The sequence below is a fragment of the Raphanus sativus genome, chromosome 4 (assembly GCF_000801105.2).
Source record: "Raphanus sativus cultivar WK10039 chromosome 4, ASM80110v3, whole genome shotgun sequence".
In the NCBI taxonomy this organism is placed as follows: Eukaryota; Viridiplantae; Streptophyta; class Magnoliopsida; order Brassicales; family Brassicaceae; genus Raphanus; species Raphanus sativus.
The window spans coordinates 32,715,075-32,728,422 of NC_079514.1; the positions used below are offsets into that span (position 1 = coordinate 32,715,075).

Sequence of the window (13,348 nt, forward strand, 5' to 3'; positions counted from 1 at the left end):
TATTGTATGCATGTATATAGTTATGGGTTTCACTTTTTTGGAAAGAATCCCCTCCAAAAGTTCTAAAAACAAAAATTTGAAGGTTAGGCATTATTGCTCGTTAGTCGTTCCTTCTTAACCTTTGTTTATTGTGTGTAAGGTTAGGCATTATTACTCGCCTTGAATTCGGTATTTGACTCGTAAGTCGTAACCAGTAAACACTAGTATTAGATATAAGAACAAAAAGCAGTCTGCTTCTACTATACGAGCAAAATGAAATCTTGTCTTGGAGAATAAAGAAAACGAAACCCGTTTAGACAACCAGTGGTTATGACCTTATCCATCTTTAAAATGGACCCAATAAGATATTAGGCTTAGAAACAAGGCCCCGCCAGAAAGCAAAACAATAGGTCCCACCGAGAATTGAACTCGGGTTACTAGATTCAGAGTCTAATGTCCTAACCGCTAGACCATGGGACCCTTTGTGATGCATACTACTTAAAACATAAGTTACTTCTATATTTCCCTGCTGCTCTGTTTTGTCTCTACCATCACTCCTTCCTCCAAGCTTCTCGTGTCTTCTTTTTATGGTTATTTTTTCCCGGGACATGGGTATTCCTACTGAGGCAATTGGAAGCATGTTAGTCAACTTCCCTTCTCTACTAACCAATAGCCTCTACAAGAATATCCGACCAGTGGTTAGTATAAAACTTGAACAGATTATTTAGCTACCCACAAGGTTGCGACTGAGGCATTGTTGTTTAAAAGACCTGAAGTAGCAACAGACCATTATGGTTGAGAACAGAGTTAACTGCAAGCTCATGTACATGTTGGCTTGTACTGATGAAGAATTTGAGAGGAGAGTGAGAGACAAAGTGGAGAGAAGATAAACTCAAAAATGGTCTTCGACTCTGAGGATTCTCAGCTGTTGGGTGAGACCATCTTCGATGAGGAGGTTGCTTTCTCTGCCTCTCCTCTGAGCATAATAGATAGTTCGTCACATGAAACCATGTACTTTAAGCACATAATTATAAACTAAGGAATGTATGAATTAGTCTTAAAATATTAAAACGAAAATCTTCATTCTTTAATTGTCTTATAATAATATACGAGATAAAAAAAAAGTAAAATTGCAGGATCATAGATTGTGTACAGAACTTTGAATGTATCCAAATCAAGCTGCCTCGATTCCTATCCGACATATGCGACTCTGTTTAATTGTAGCAAGATTCACCTGCGTATACCAATAACAATGAGAATTACTATTACTTTTATTCAGATATGTTGTAGTAAGTAAGATCTTGTACCTTGTGTCCAAACAGCTCGCGGATGTTTTCAGTTTCGTATAAGATCATTGTTGGTCTGTTTATGAAGCCAAACAAGAAAGAATCAGTAAACTTTCTGTTAGATAAAAAAAAACATGGCACTGAAAGTCTTTCTCTCTCTAATGTACCTTTCAAGAGAGAGACCCCATGCAATGACTCGAACATCCTCTGGAAGACCCATTGGTTGTAGCATTTCGGGTCTGAACATGCCAGAGTTTCCAATCTCTAGCCACCCTATTTTGTCATGGTAGCTGATAAAAAGCAGCAGACACAATATCTTCAATGTCTGCTTTTTTTTTATTGGGGCCTTTTTAGAGACGATGGTTTGTTTGAATGTACCTGAAAATCTCCATGCTTGGTTCAGTGTATGGGTTGTATGCAGGCTTGAAACGTAGCTTGGACATCCCTGTAAAAGCACAATCACATAAGCGTTTGTTTTCTCGGAAGCATCAAAAATAAAGTGCAAATGGTAGAAGTAATTCAAAAAAAAAATTACCTAACCGAGAGAAGAATTCTTGTAATACACCAATGAGATCACCCAATGTAAGACCACGATCACAAATCAAACCTGAGGCGAAAGTGAGGAAACTTTTAAATAGGAAATTAAGGTGCGCATTTTAATGGTTCTGACAACGAAAGTCTCAATTCATACCTTCAATCTGATGGAACTCTGCCAGATGGGTTCGGTCAACAGCCTCGTTTCTGAAGACACGGTCTATAGAAAAGTACTTCTTCGGGGTGAAAGGTCCCTATAAAAATAAAGCGATCAAATGAGTACAATGTTCCACAAGCTTGTAAATGCCTATATGCTTCAAGTTCATTGAAAATTTGAAATGAGGTAAAAATCTTAGCCAGACCTTTGCGAGTGCATAAAGCATCCTAGACGACACCGCTGTTGTGTGGGTACGGAGAAGGTTTTTGTTTGCCTCCTCTCTTTTCCACTCATAATTATACCTGTACAGAGTGGAAATGGGAGATTAAAAATTTAGTTGACTACTTAACAAGCATCAAAAACAAGTTGTTACCCTCGCGATCCATATCCACCAGACTCATGAACTTGTTTCACCCTTGCCACATAATCTTCTGGTAACTCCCTTGTCGTCAAAGGAGCTACAATCAAATATCCACATGTTAGCATTAAGAGTTAGAATACCGTTGGAGCTGTTACAAACAAGCCGACAGACAAACTAAGTGACTTAAGGATTCAAGCATTGAACCTTTCAGAAAGAAGGTGTCATGAGAGTCACGAGCAGGGTGCTGCTGAGGCTGGAACAGTGCATCGAAATTCCAGAAGCTACAAGGGATAGGAAAAAAAAGGGCTGAACAGAAATAGAGAATTCCCTCTTTCTCACAAAAAGCTAAAGATATCCAAAAATCACTTCTGAAGAACTAGATCGATTGTGAAGAAGGCAGATAGTTGCCTGAGGTGCTTTGATAGAGAGAGAGTATCAAAAGAGAGATTTAGATACCTGCTCTCAACAAAGTTATTTGTTGGCATCTCTTCAAACCTGTGGCCACATAATGCTGAAAATCATTATTCTGGTTAGCAGAGAAAATTTGCAGAAATACTAGTAACGTGGTAAAAGTCTCACCCCATCTGACAAAATATGTCTTTAAACTGCTTCCGCACCTGAAACACACAAAAATAAGAAAATTAATAGGCAGCCAAGCTATGGAAAGCAATGGTTACTCCAAACTCATCAAGTAAAATTTATTTCTTTGTGAGTTAAATCTAAAACACACACTGAGCTTGAAGTAAAGACATCCAACAGCTCATTTTTTTACGTTTGAGTTACCTTTAGAAGGGGGTGGAGATGCCCAGCATCAACAGGCTGTCCCTTAGCATTGAAGTTATACTCCTTGAACTCTAACTCTTCCCAGCTGCGTTGTGAGTACCGATTGACTTTCTTATTTGCACTATGCCAACAATATCATTAACAAGTCGAAAACACAAGGAGTGGTACCACATACTTTTGCAGATTTTCTCGAGTCAAATCGGTGGCGAAACTCCTCCTCTTGGGAGCATAGTTGGGACCTTTCTTTACTTCAGAATACCCCGTCCATTTCCTAAGAAGGAGGGGAACGTTAAATAATGTTTCCCTAAAGAAAACAACTAAAAAAAATGAAAAGCCTTGTTAGTTACTCTGTCAATATGATGAGTCGCCTGGTTTTGAGAGATTTGAGACTTTCTTCGTCAAGTTCCTGAAGGTGAGAAAGACCAACTTAGCTTCCATAAATTATAAAAAAATCTGGTTTAGAGTTCTAAATAATAGTTCTGAAACAAACCAGTCCTTGCTGTATTTGTAAAAGCATCTCCTTCACTTTATCTTCAACATGTTCAACCTGCAGAAAGATTGATGGTTGAGTCAACATAATCACTGCCTAAACATATAAAGAAAATAACAAGTCAAATCACTGCAATACCGTTCTAGAGACTTGCTGTCCCATTGCAACCCACTTTTTCTTTGGAGCTTGTTTACTTCCCACATTGAATACCCAAGGATCTAGCATTCTCTACAAACACAACAAACAACAAAGTTTACACACTGAAGCTAAAAGAAAATTAGAATCGCAATCAACCTTTAGATCATCCATGGATATGGTGCCTTCCTCGGGAACAGCCGAGAAAAAGTGAAACTCCGGCGAGCCTTCCGCCGCATATTTCTTCCCTTCATCAGTCAAATCGTAGAACTCCCGTTTAATCAACTGCATGCACATGATCACCAATTGCAAAACAATGATGGTTAAATCACAAAAATTCTCACCAATCTAAAACCCTGTAGCGATCGAAAATGTTCGGTGGTACGTACCTTAGCTTCGATGTAGCGAAAAGCCTGTAAGCTCTTGATGACGTTTTTGACTTCTTCGTGGTCGAGCTCGTGTTCGACGGCGAACTGACCCGAGTGTGGGATTTCATCGTTGTTTTGCAGAAACCCTAGAATCGCCTCCTCCTCCGCCATTTCTCTTCTTGCGCACTCAAGATAGTTCTCGATCAGTTTCAAACGAAACTATTTATTTCTGGGCTATTGGATCATTATCCGCCCATTAGAATATTTGGAGGCCCATCTTCTATTTTTCTGCACCTTCACTCGAAACGACGTCGGTTCTTCAACGATTCTTATTTTACGCCTATTTGCATGGGAATGCCACGTGGCACATGCAGATGTTGCCAGTGATCAAAGTTTTTTTTTGTTCTTTCTCTTTACATCATCATCAATGTCACCAAAACCGAATGCGAAAAGAAAAACAGATCACTAGCTATTGGAAGAACACGATGAGGAAGATGAAGCACTTGTCCTCCATTGCTAACGACGTCGTTCTTACATGCTCACAGTATATATATATATATATATATTTCTTCTCTTCTTCAATATATGTATTGATCTCTGTTTGGATTTATAGAAAGAGAAGGATTTATTTCGTTGCCTTGGTGGTTAAGCGAAAAGAATAGAGACGGTTTCACATGGGTTTAATTTGAGATAGTGATTGTGGTTTTGTGATGATTGATGTTACAGGGAACTAGGGTTAACCATTGATGAAATGGTGGAAGAGTTTGAGCATCAATGGAAGCCTGGAACAGAAGGTACTTACTCCAAGAAGTTTGTAGAATTTTGCAACTCAAAGGTGGCGAGTCGTGTTTGTGATCAAAACATACCTGAGAAAATAAAAGATGGTTCTTTTACACGTCTCACCTTCGATATGATGCTGGCCTGGCAACAACCTGATGCTAATGACAATGAGTCGTCTCATCAGGTACCTAATCTTCAGACATTGAGACTTTGAATCACTTGGTATTGGATTTGGAGTTTGTTAATGAATGTTTACTTTATTACCATGTGTTCAAGGAAGCTGTAGGTAAGGAAAGTGAAGACAAGAGGGTTCAAGCAACCTTATCACCGGAGCAAGACGACATCTCTCTTTTCTATTCAGACATCATGCCGCTTCTTGTAAGCAAATTCTTGTCTGTTTAAAAATTTGATAGTGATCAACTTTTATATAAGTAATAAGCGTATATGTACGTCAACCTTTTTTCATGTGCGTTGATTAGGCTGATCATGAACCAAGTGTGGGTGAAGATGCATTTGTGTATTTGGCCTCAATCGTTCCTCTCCATGTGGATGTCATAAATGGAAGATACACATTTGAGACTCTAACCGCTCCTACCGGCCACCAACTTCATTTCCCAGCTTACGATATGTTTGTCAAAGAAATACTCAAGTAACTATTCTTATATACTCCCTCTATTTTTTAAAGATTCATGTTCTAGGAAAAAAAATTGTTTTAAAAAGATACATTTTTTTACTTTTTCAATGTATTATTTAATGAAAATATGTTAACTTCAAGAAAATTAATTGTGTTTATTGGATTTTTATTGGTTAAAGATTATGAAAAATTGTTATTCACAAAAATCAATGCATTTTTAATGTGATTTCTTAATATATGTAAAAAATCTAAAATATGTATCTTTAAAAAACAGAGGGAGTATAGAACATATACTGTAGTTCGTTTCTAGGCTCAATATAGATTTTCTTTCTAATTTCTTTGAAATTGATTTATTTTCTTCATACAATTTTTTATATATCAAGGTGTATGAAGCATTTGCAAAAGCAAGCAACGCCTAAAGGGGTCGACTTGGCGGATGATGAAATTATACTGCATGTTGAAGGAACAATGGCTTCACAGAGAGTGGTTCGCCACATTAAAGAAACGAGCTGGCCTGGTTTGTTTTGTTTTCTACTATTAGTTCCTTATGTTATGGATGTCAACTTTGGAGTCATATGGCTGCTAAGTTTCTTATCAAAATATCGTGACTTTTGTAGGTAGGCTCACTTTGACAAACTATGGACTATACTTTGAAGCCGCGGGAATTATAAACTATGAAGATGCAATTAAGATAGATCTTACTAAAGACGGTGCCAGTTCCGCAAAGCCTACTTCCACTGGTCCATGGGGTGCCCCTCTTTTCGACAAGGCCATTGTCTACGAGTCTCCCGATTTGTAAGTATTTATGCATAAGGATGGTTTGACATAGTGTTAAGTTACATATATGTATATCAGTATATGTATTGATACATTTTTAATGTGATGGATTTTTAGTGAGGATGGAATTGTCTTAGAGTTTCCTGAGATGACAAGCTCAACAAGAAGAGATCATTGGCTTATGCTTGTAAAGGAGATAACATTAATGCACCAGTTCTTGAAGAAATACAATGTTCAAGCTGCCTCACAGGCTTGGGAAGTCCATTCGAGAACAATATTGGGAATCATACGGTTGCATGCAGCCCGTGAAATGCTGAGAATTTCTCCCCCGGATCCAAAAAAGTTTTTAATATTCAGTTTATTTGAGGAAGTTCCCAAGGGAGACTTTGTACTAGAAGAGCTCGCTGAGATTAGTCAAAAGGTGGGTGCTACCAAAAACCCGTGTAGTGCTAGCTCCATATTGAGGAATATGAACAGGGATCAGCTTGGTAACATATTAAAAGAAGAGGGAGAAGCTAAGTGCAAGGAGATAGTTAAAGAAACTGATCATAAAGAAGAAATGCTTGCTTCTCTTGAAAGTGCAGTAAATCAAACGAGAGAAGAGGGAAGGGAGATTGAGAAGGCTAAAGCTACAACAACGGAACTCGAAGAAGAAGGGATTACTGAAAGTGTGGCAGTTCTCATGGTAAGAAAGATTTTTGTGATCGCTTAGCATAGTGTTCAAAAGCAATTAAAATGATTTGACAAATCAAATATTATATCCTATGGTGGCGAAAAAAATAAAAATATGAATAATTGGTTTATGGTGTATTGAACCAACAATAATGATGTATATATTGCAGGAGTTGATGAGGCCATTACAAGACGCATTGCCATGGTTCCAGGAAGTGCTTTACTGGGAAAGGCCTTCTCGTACGCTTTTTGTTCTAGCCACAACTATTTTAATCGTCTACAAGTGGGTTTAAATTAACATACCATCTACAATAGTAACTGTTTGTAATATATGGTATTAATCCTGAAACGAAATTGATGTTACAGTGAGTGGGTTGGCAAGGGGATAGCAGCTTGCTTAATATGGTTGGTGGTTAGAATGGCTCAGAATAGACAAAAGATGGTACAGACAAAAAAGGAGGATGCGGTAACAGTGAGCACCGAATCTGACCAAACAGTGACTGAAAGCATTGTGTCGGCTCAATATGGCTTGATAAGACTTCACCAGTTGATGCAGAATGTCAACATCACAATCATGAAGCTGCGATCCATATATACATCCAAGGCTACCAAGGTAACTACTACATAATATTTGTAATTCGATATACAGTTTTTGTTATTTAGAAATTGTGTTCTCTCTTACTCTTCTTGGATCATAGCATGCAAACATGGTGATGGCGTCGATGTTAGCTTTGGCAAGCTTCTTTGCGGTGGTGCCATTCAAGCTGGTCATCATATTTGGTATCATATACTGCTTTGTAATGACATCAGGTATTGGTAAACGCATGAGCAACGATCAGAGTAACCGTAGAATGAAAGAGTGGTGGGATTCCATACCCATTGTTCCCGTTCGCGTACTTGACTCTTCTTCCAAGTAATCCACATAATGTGAGATTACTAAGGCGAATGTTTTTCGTTCTTTTCTATAATAAACTAAATAGAGAAATAATGTTTAGCACAAAGTTATGTTCTGTAAAATATTCACAACCATGTGTCACCATGACGATTATAATAAATAAATTATAGTGTATTTGTTTTTCTTTTCATGTAAACTTTTGATTAAGTTGAAACTAAGAAAAGTTTCATATTTTGATTTGTCTGCTTTGCAATTTTATTTTGATAATACTATGTTGTTAATTAGTTCAAACTTTAAAAAGATTCTGCAACATGTGTCTTGAAGTACCCATAGATAGAGTATGTGATGTTAAGACTCTGTCGTGTATTACTGATTTTGATAGGGGTGGATATAATTATTCGTTTTGTACTCGTTATTCAGTATATATTTGACTCATAAAACCAGGTAACAGTTGGTGTTAGTGCTGATGTACCTTTTGTGAATATTGATTTCATCCTGCAACAACAAGAGAATGTTGCCTCAACTACGTCAACACTCCAACAAAAGGACGTCTTAGCTCAAGCAACTATTCCCACTGCTACTTTACCTTGTGAAGCTTTAAAGACTCAAAACCCTCGCCAAAGATTTGGGTGATCTTCATATTAATTCTGAAACAGAAGTGATCAATACCTCAAAAGCAGTTTCACCCCCCCATACTAATCCTGAAACTGATCCACAACTTTCTTTTGTCACTTCTGATGGTTCTATGGCTCGGCAAGACACACATGTCGCTGGGTGTACACAAGTATCTCTTCTTGCTCACAGATTCAATCATCTATAAGTAGGATATATCAACCTTTAATAAAATAAGAAATCAATTATACTAAAAATATTATATAAGTAAAATAAAATTAAAAAAAATATTATATAAGTAAAATAGATAAATAATTAGCAAGTAATTTACAAATAACTTGTAACTATTTTATAAAATAAGAAGTAATAAAACAGACAAATAGTTTATAATCCGTTTTAATAAATACTAAAATTTATAAATGTTCTCCTTTTAACAAACTAATTACAAATTCAAAATTTCACTACCCACATAAAATAAGTCAAATACCATATATCTCGAAAATAACAAGTATCTATCTTGTGTCCACCTTTGGATTGATCGGTCTGTAAAGAGATTGTTTCGTGATTTCTATAAATCAGTTGCCTACTTCAATCTGTTGTTGAATAAAGGGATGATTGGTTTCCATATAATAAAAATTAAATAAGACCAAAATCGAATTATATGGAAACAAATTTGTGTCTTAACTTTTGTTTCATTAATTGTTGTAATATTTGTTTGACCAAACTTTATATATATTGACTAACTAAGGAATGCAAGACTTTTAAAAAATCATCTACAACCAAACTCAAAATATATATTATAAAAAGAAATTACATATATACGGAAATGAAAAGCAAGAAATCTTCACATGCTGGAGCCTCTTTCCTTCTGATATCAACCATTTTCTTGTTTTTCTTGTCACGTAAGTCATTTGTTTTATAAGCTTTAAATAAACTGAATTATTGTGATGATCTTTGAATGCATAGGTACATTTTTAAAAATCAATTACAGGACAAGCAAGTTCGTACCAAATGCTCATATGTTCGGGTTTGAGCACATCATGTTCTGAATGCAAAGCAGAGTGCGAGTCAACTTATGGAGCATTATGTATAAAAGAAAATTCCAAATCCGATCGTCTATTTTGTTGTTGCAAAAAAAGTCCGCCTCCATCGTATTATGGTCCCATAGAAGCTCCTTCTTTGTAATCATAATATAAGACTGAATGTGTTCAATCTTGGCTATATTGTATTATGTTTAATAAAATTGTCAAATTTATACATTTGACAAGAACGGAATTGCTTTAAAACAAGCATAGAATAAAAAATAATAAATTCATTTGATCATATTTCTTTGATCTAATAATGTCACATTCTTAAATCTTATCTTCAAATATCTTTTATATAAGGTTTTATGTTTCATAATCTAACATGATCACTATTCAGTTTTGATTTATTACATGTACTGTGTACACAAAGTTTCCAATTAAATACGACCACATATGAGTCTCGATCCCACTGACAACCTGTTTACTTAACTCGACCCCTAGATACTTTTCCGATACATCATTCTCAATAGAAGATACCCTAAGCCAACTCCAACGCTAGTTTTAGCAAAAAAAGAAAAACTCCAACGCTAGTCTCTTAGCAAGTGCATTAAAAATAGAAATTAGAGAATATTGAAAAAAATAAAAGGAAAGAGGAGGCGGTATAGGTGTAGAGTTGCGTAGAGATTAGGGCTGGGCAAATAAACCGAACCCGAAAATCCGAACCGAATCCGATCCGATAAAAATGAGTCCGAACCGATCCGAATCCGACATAAATACCGAATGGATCTTGTTTTTTGGTATTTCGGGTTATGGGTATTACCCGAACCGAACCCGAATCTAAATGGATATCCGATAGAACCCGAAACATCCAAAACCCCCAAAAATATATATACCAAACATAATCTCAATTCATAATATGTATTCAAAATACATTCAAATATATTGAACATCTAAAATATTTATCTATTATATAAAGGTTGATGGTTCTAATACATGAAGACTGATGATTAAAAGTGGCTGTTGAATTTTGAATATTTAGATTTAAATTTAGATTTTGTTTTCAGTAAAAAATGTTTCTCATTTCAAGAGGTCGTAGTTTTCGTTTTATGATTTCCCTTTCGTCTGATTTTGAATGATCATGGTTGATGTTCTTTTCTTATTTTAAATCGATTTTATTTATGTTTTGGTTACAAAAAGGTACAAATTAGGTATTCAAAACCAAAACAAACCAATTTTACTTATGTTTTGGTTACAAAGTAGGTATAAATCAGATATTTTTAAACCGAAGAACCGATTGAGACCGAAATCCGAAAGTACATTGGGTTGTACCGGTTCTTTGAAGATTTACTAACCCCGACCCGAACCCGATAGAATCCGAACCGGTCCCGAACCGAACTTTTAAATAATCCGAATGTGGCTGATTTTAATAAACCCGAAAAACCAAGACCCGATTGGATAAAACCGAAATCCGATTGGGGCCCCGAATGCCCACGCCTAGTAGAGATACTTTCATCTTCACATTAAACTTCATTCCACTGCATGCCCTTTTTTATTGGTTAATTATTTTTTTTAATTTTTTTTTTTACTTTGGTATATACAAAACAGTTTTTTTTTTTTTTGCGTTGTGGTTGCTTTAACTAGTATGTTTGAAAACCTTCAGATCATCGGTGTTGATCAGTGTTTTACCACAATTTTTATCAGCTATTAGTTGGAGATTTTTTTTTCAGAAATGCAAAAAAAAATGTAAAAGTTCTGCAAATGAGAAAGATATTGAACTGGATCTCTCTCAACATCTAAAAATTAATTATTAGTATTATTGGTGAATAACTTTGAGGAAAACCTCACATATTCAAATGATTTTAGGAGAAAAACTTTATGTTACCTTTTTAGGAGACCTTTGAAATCACGACACTTGTAAAGTTGTACATGATAACATCGGACAATTACTATTTCAGAACCCACACAGAAGGGTACACATCATCTCTCAAAAGTTGTACATCTATTTCAAACATTTATTAATAATTTGTACTTTTATAGTAATAATATATAATTTGTAATTTTTTATAGTAATAATATTTTATGAAGATTTAGTATTATTTAAGAAAAAATTATTAATAAGTATATTAAGTAATTGTTACCTAATAGTTATTTTTCAAATGTGAATTCAGAACTAAAATGTTTTAGTACAATTATGATTGAGTGTAGTCAAATTTTTATGATCAACATTACCATAAAATAAACTTCATGGAGTTATCTTCACCAATCACTAAAAGAGTTGAATTAGTTTATAAGGCTTTTTACATGACTTATATTATAAATTTATACTCTCTGTTTCTGAAAGATACATTTTTGTTTTCATATATTATTTTTGTTACATATTTCTAATAATACTAAACCAATATATAGATGTTCAGTAAATCTAATTATTTTTTAAGTTTGAAATTTACCACTGTTAACTAACTAAAATACCTAAAATATATAAAATTTATCATTTTAAAACAGATTTACCACTTAAAATATTTTTAGATATAAAGGAAAATACGATTTAGAAAACAAAAAATACAAAAGCATGTTGTTCAAATTTTGTTTAGGACATATAAAAATGTTAGACTGGCACTAAACTCAATCTTAATCCACTCACTTTTAACTATATTTGGTAACGGATCTATGTAAAAGTCCAGATAAATCTTTAAAGGAAAGGTGCATCCTACCAATGATCTTTTCTAAATATTCAAATGGACTCTAAGCGATAGTTCGCATCCGCATTATAGCATGATCGCATGATATAATATAGTGTAGTGCATCAGAATCCATATTGCTTAACAACTCAAAATTCGTCCACAACTACACTATCACATAATTAATCAGTAATCCAACTATTCTCGACATTCTTAACTTAGGTAAAATACATTCGCCCCAAAAATAACTTGAAATTTTATTTCAAACAATTTTATCCGAATATCTAAATGATAATAGGTGTAAACTTACATAAGAATATAGGTGTAGACATCAAATTTGTTAAAAAAATACTAAATTTCAAATTATTAAGGGGGCATGTGCACCCTTTATCCTCCACCTAGGTTCGCCAATGCTTAGACAATCAAGCAGCCAGAAACCTCTTAATTTTGGTTTCTAAGCTAAATAATATATTTGACTACTAGTAAGTCAACATAATTAAATTTTAGACTTTTAGCAGAAATAGACATCCACATAAGAAACGTTGGGGTTTTAGTTATCCAAATTTACATGAAGGAACTTCTAAAATCTTGACAAAAAGTTTGAACAATGAATCACAGTACTCTCAATAAAAAAAAAGTCAATAAGAAGATCAAAAAAATAAATAGTTTGTAATTTTGGGGAGATACATTTTTTACCATGACTATTCAAGATAAAATTGTTTGGAAAGAACTTGGTCTCTTGGCTTTTGTAATTTAATTGATTGTTAAATATTTGTTTGACCCATCAAGACTATATAAAGGAGCATAGAAGAACTTCAAAAATATCTTTAAACAACCAAAAGCATAAAAGAATAGAAATCTAACGAAACTGATGAATATCAAGAAATTTTCAAGTGTTTATGGGACATCGTTCCTTATGATATCAACTATTCTCTTCCTTTTCATCTCACGTAAGTCATTTCATATACGTTAAAATACAAAACTGAGTTTTGGTAATTATAATATATGATATATGGTTACACTTTTGATTAGTGACAGGACAAGTAAGTTCGTCAAGCGATGACGAGACGGAGCTATGTAACTTTGTGAATGCATGTTCTAGTTGCAAGGCATTTTGCAAAGCCAAAAATAGTTATGTAAGAGAATGTGTAGATGGAGGTCCCGGTCTTCAGATTTGTTGTT

The 13,348-nt window shown here is 34.6% G+C and overlaps 3 protein-coding genes and 1 non-coding gene across 4 annotated transcripts; 2 read left to right on the forward strand and 2 right to left on the reverse strand.

Moving 5' to 3' along the window:
• Positions 1-387: 387 nt before the first annotated feature.
• Positions 388-459, reverse strand: TRNAQ-CUG (transfer RNA glutamine (anticodon CUG)). The gene has a single exon. It is a non-coding gene; the product is annotated as a tRNA-Gln (tRNA).
• Positions 460-1,007: 548 nt separating this feature from the next.
• On the reverse strand, positions 1,008-4,266 carry LOC108851525 (phenylalanine--tRNA ligase alpha subunit, cytoplasmic-like). Its single transcript, XM_018624964.2, has 18 exons — positions 4,115-4,266; positions 3,885-4,010; positions 3,729-3,818; positions 3,591-3,647; positions 3,448-3,506; positions 3,276-3,371; positions 3,101-3,185; positions 2,897-2,934; positions 2,774-2,812; positions 2,522-2,598; positions 2,330-2,414; positions 2,162-2,258; positions 1,957-2,053; positions 1,801-1,872; positions 1,644-1,710; positions 1,433-1,555; positions 1,287-1,341; positions 1,008-1,213 (listed from the first exon to the last, which is right to left on the reverse strand). The coding sequence occupies exons 1-18, from the start codon at positions 4,262-4,264 to the stop codon at positions 1,154-1,156; spliced, it is 1,473 nt and encodes a 490-aa protein (XP_018480466.1). The 5' UTR covers positions 4,265-4,266; the 3' UTR covers positions 1,008-1,153.
• Positions 4,267-4,544: 278 nt separating this feature from the next.
• LOC108850759 (uncharacterized) lies at positions 4,545-8,035 on the forward strand. Its single transcript, XM_057010110.1, has 10 exons — positions 4,545-4,637; positions 4,820-5,057; positions 5,150-5,251; positions 5,353-5,522; positions 5,891-6,024; positions 6,125-6,302; positions 6,402-6,969; positions 7,127-7,239; positions 7,323-7,569; positions 7,655-8,035. The coding sequence occupies exons 1-10, from the start codon at positions 4,579-4,581 to the stop codon at positions 7,871-7,873; spliced, it is 2,028 nt and encodes a 675-aa protein (XP_056866090.1). The 5' UTR covers positions 4,545-4,578; the 3' UTR covers positions 7,874-8,035.
• Positions 8,036-9,289: 1,254 nt separating this feature from the next.
• LOC108850753 (putative defensin-like protein 79) lies at positions 9,290-9,648 on the forward strand. Its single transcript, XM_018624230.1, has 2 exons — positions 9,290-9,365; positions 9,455-9,648. Exons 1-2 carry the CDS (start codon positions 9,290-9,292, stop codon positions 9,646-9,648), a joined length of 270 nt encoding a protein of 89 aa, XP_018479732.1.
• The last annotated feature ends 3,700 nt before the right edge of the window (positions 9,649-13,348 follow it).

What these genes read in the sequence shown, in the direction of transcription:
- LOC108851525 (XM_018624964.2), bottom strand. Translation starts at nt 4,264, where the DNA reads ATGGCGGAGGAGGAGGCGATTCTAGGGTTTCTGCAAAACAACGATGAA. An exon ending in TTCGCTACATCGAAGCTAAG is followed by an intron (nt 4,011 to 4,114) that starts GTACGTACCACC and finishes ATGTGCATGCAG; the next exon opens with TTGATTAAACGGGAGTTCTA. An exon ending in TGGGGTCTCTCTCTTGAAAG is followed by an intron (nt 1,342 to 1,432) that starts GTACATTAGAGA and finishes CTTCATAAACAG; the next exon opens with ACCAACAATGATCTTATACG.
- LOC108850759 (XM_057010110.1), top strand. Translation starts at nt 4,579, where the DNA reads ATGAGGAAGATGAAGCACTTGTCCTCCATTGCTAACGACGTCGTTCTT. An exon ending in TAAAGAAACGAGCTGGCCTG is followed by an intron (nt 6,025 to 6,124) that starts GTTTGTTTTGTT and finishes TGACTTTTGTAG; the next exon opens with GTAGGCTCACTTTGACAAAC. An exon ending in AAAGTGTGGCAGTTCTCATG is followed by an intron (nt 6,970 to 7,126) that starts GTAAGAAAGATT and finishes TATATATTGCAG; the next exon opens with GAGTTGATGAGGCCATTACA.
- LOC108850753 (XM_018624230.1), top strand. Translation starts at nt 9,290, where the DNA reads ATGAAAAGCAAGAAATCTTCACATGCTGGAGCCTCTTTCCTTCTGATA. An exon ending in TTTCTTGTTTTTCTTGTCAC is followed by an intron (nt 9,366 to 9,454) that starts GTAAGTCATTTG and finishes AATCAATTACAG; the next exon opens with GACAAGCAAGTTCGTACCAA.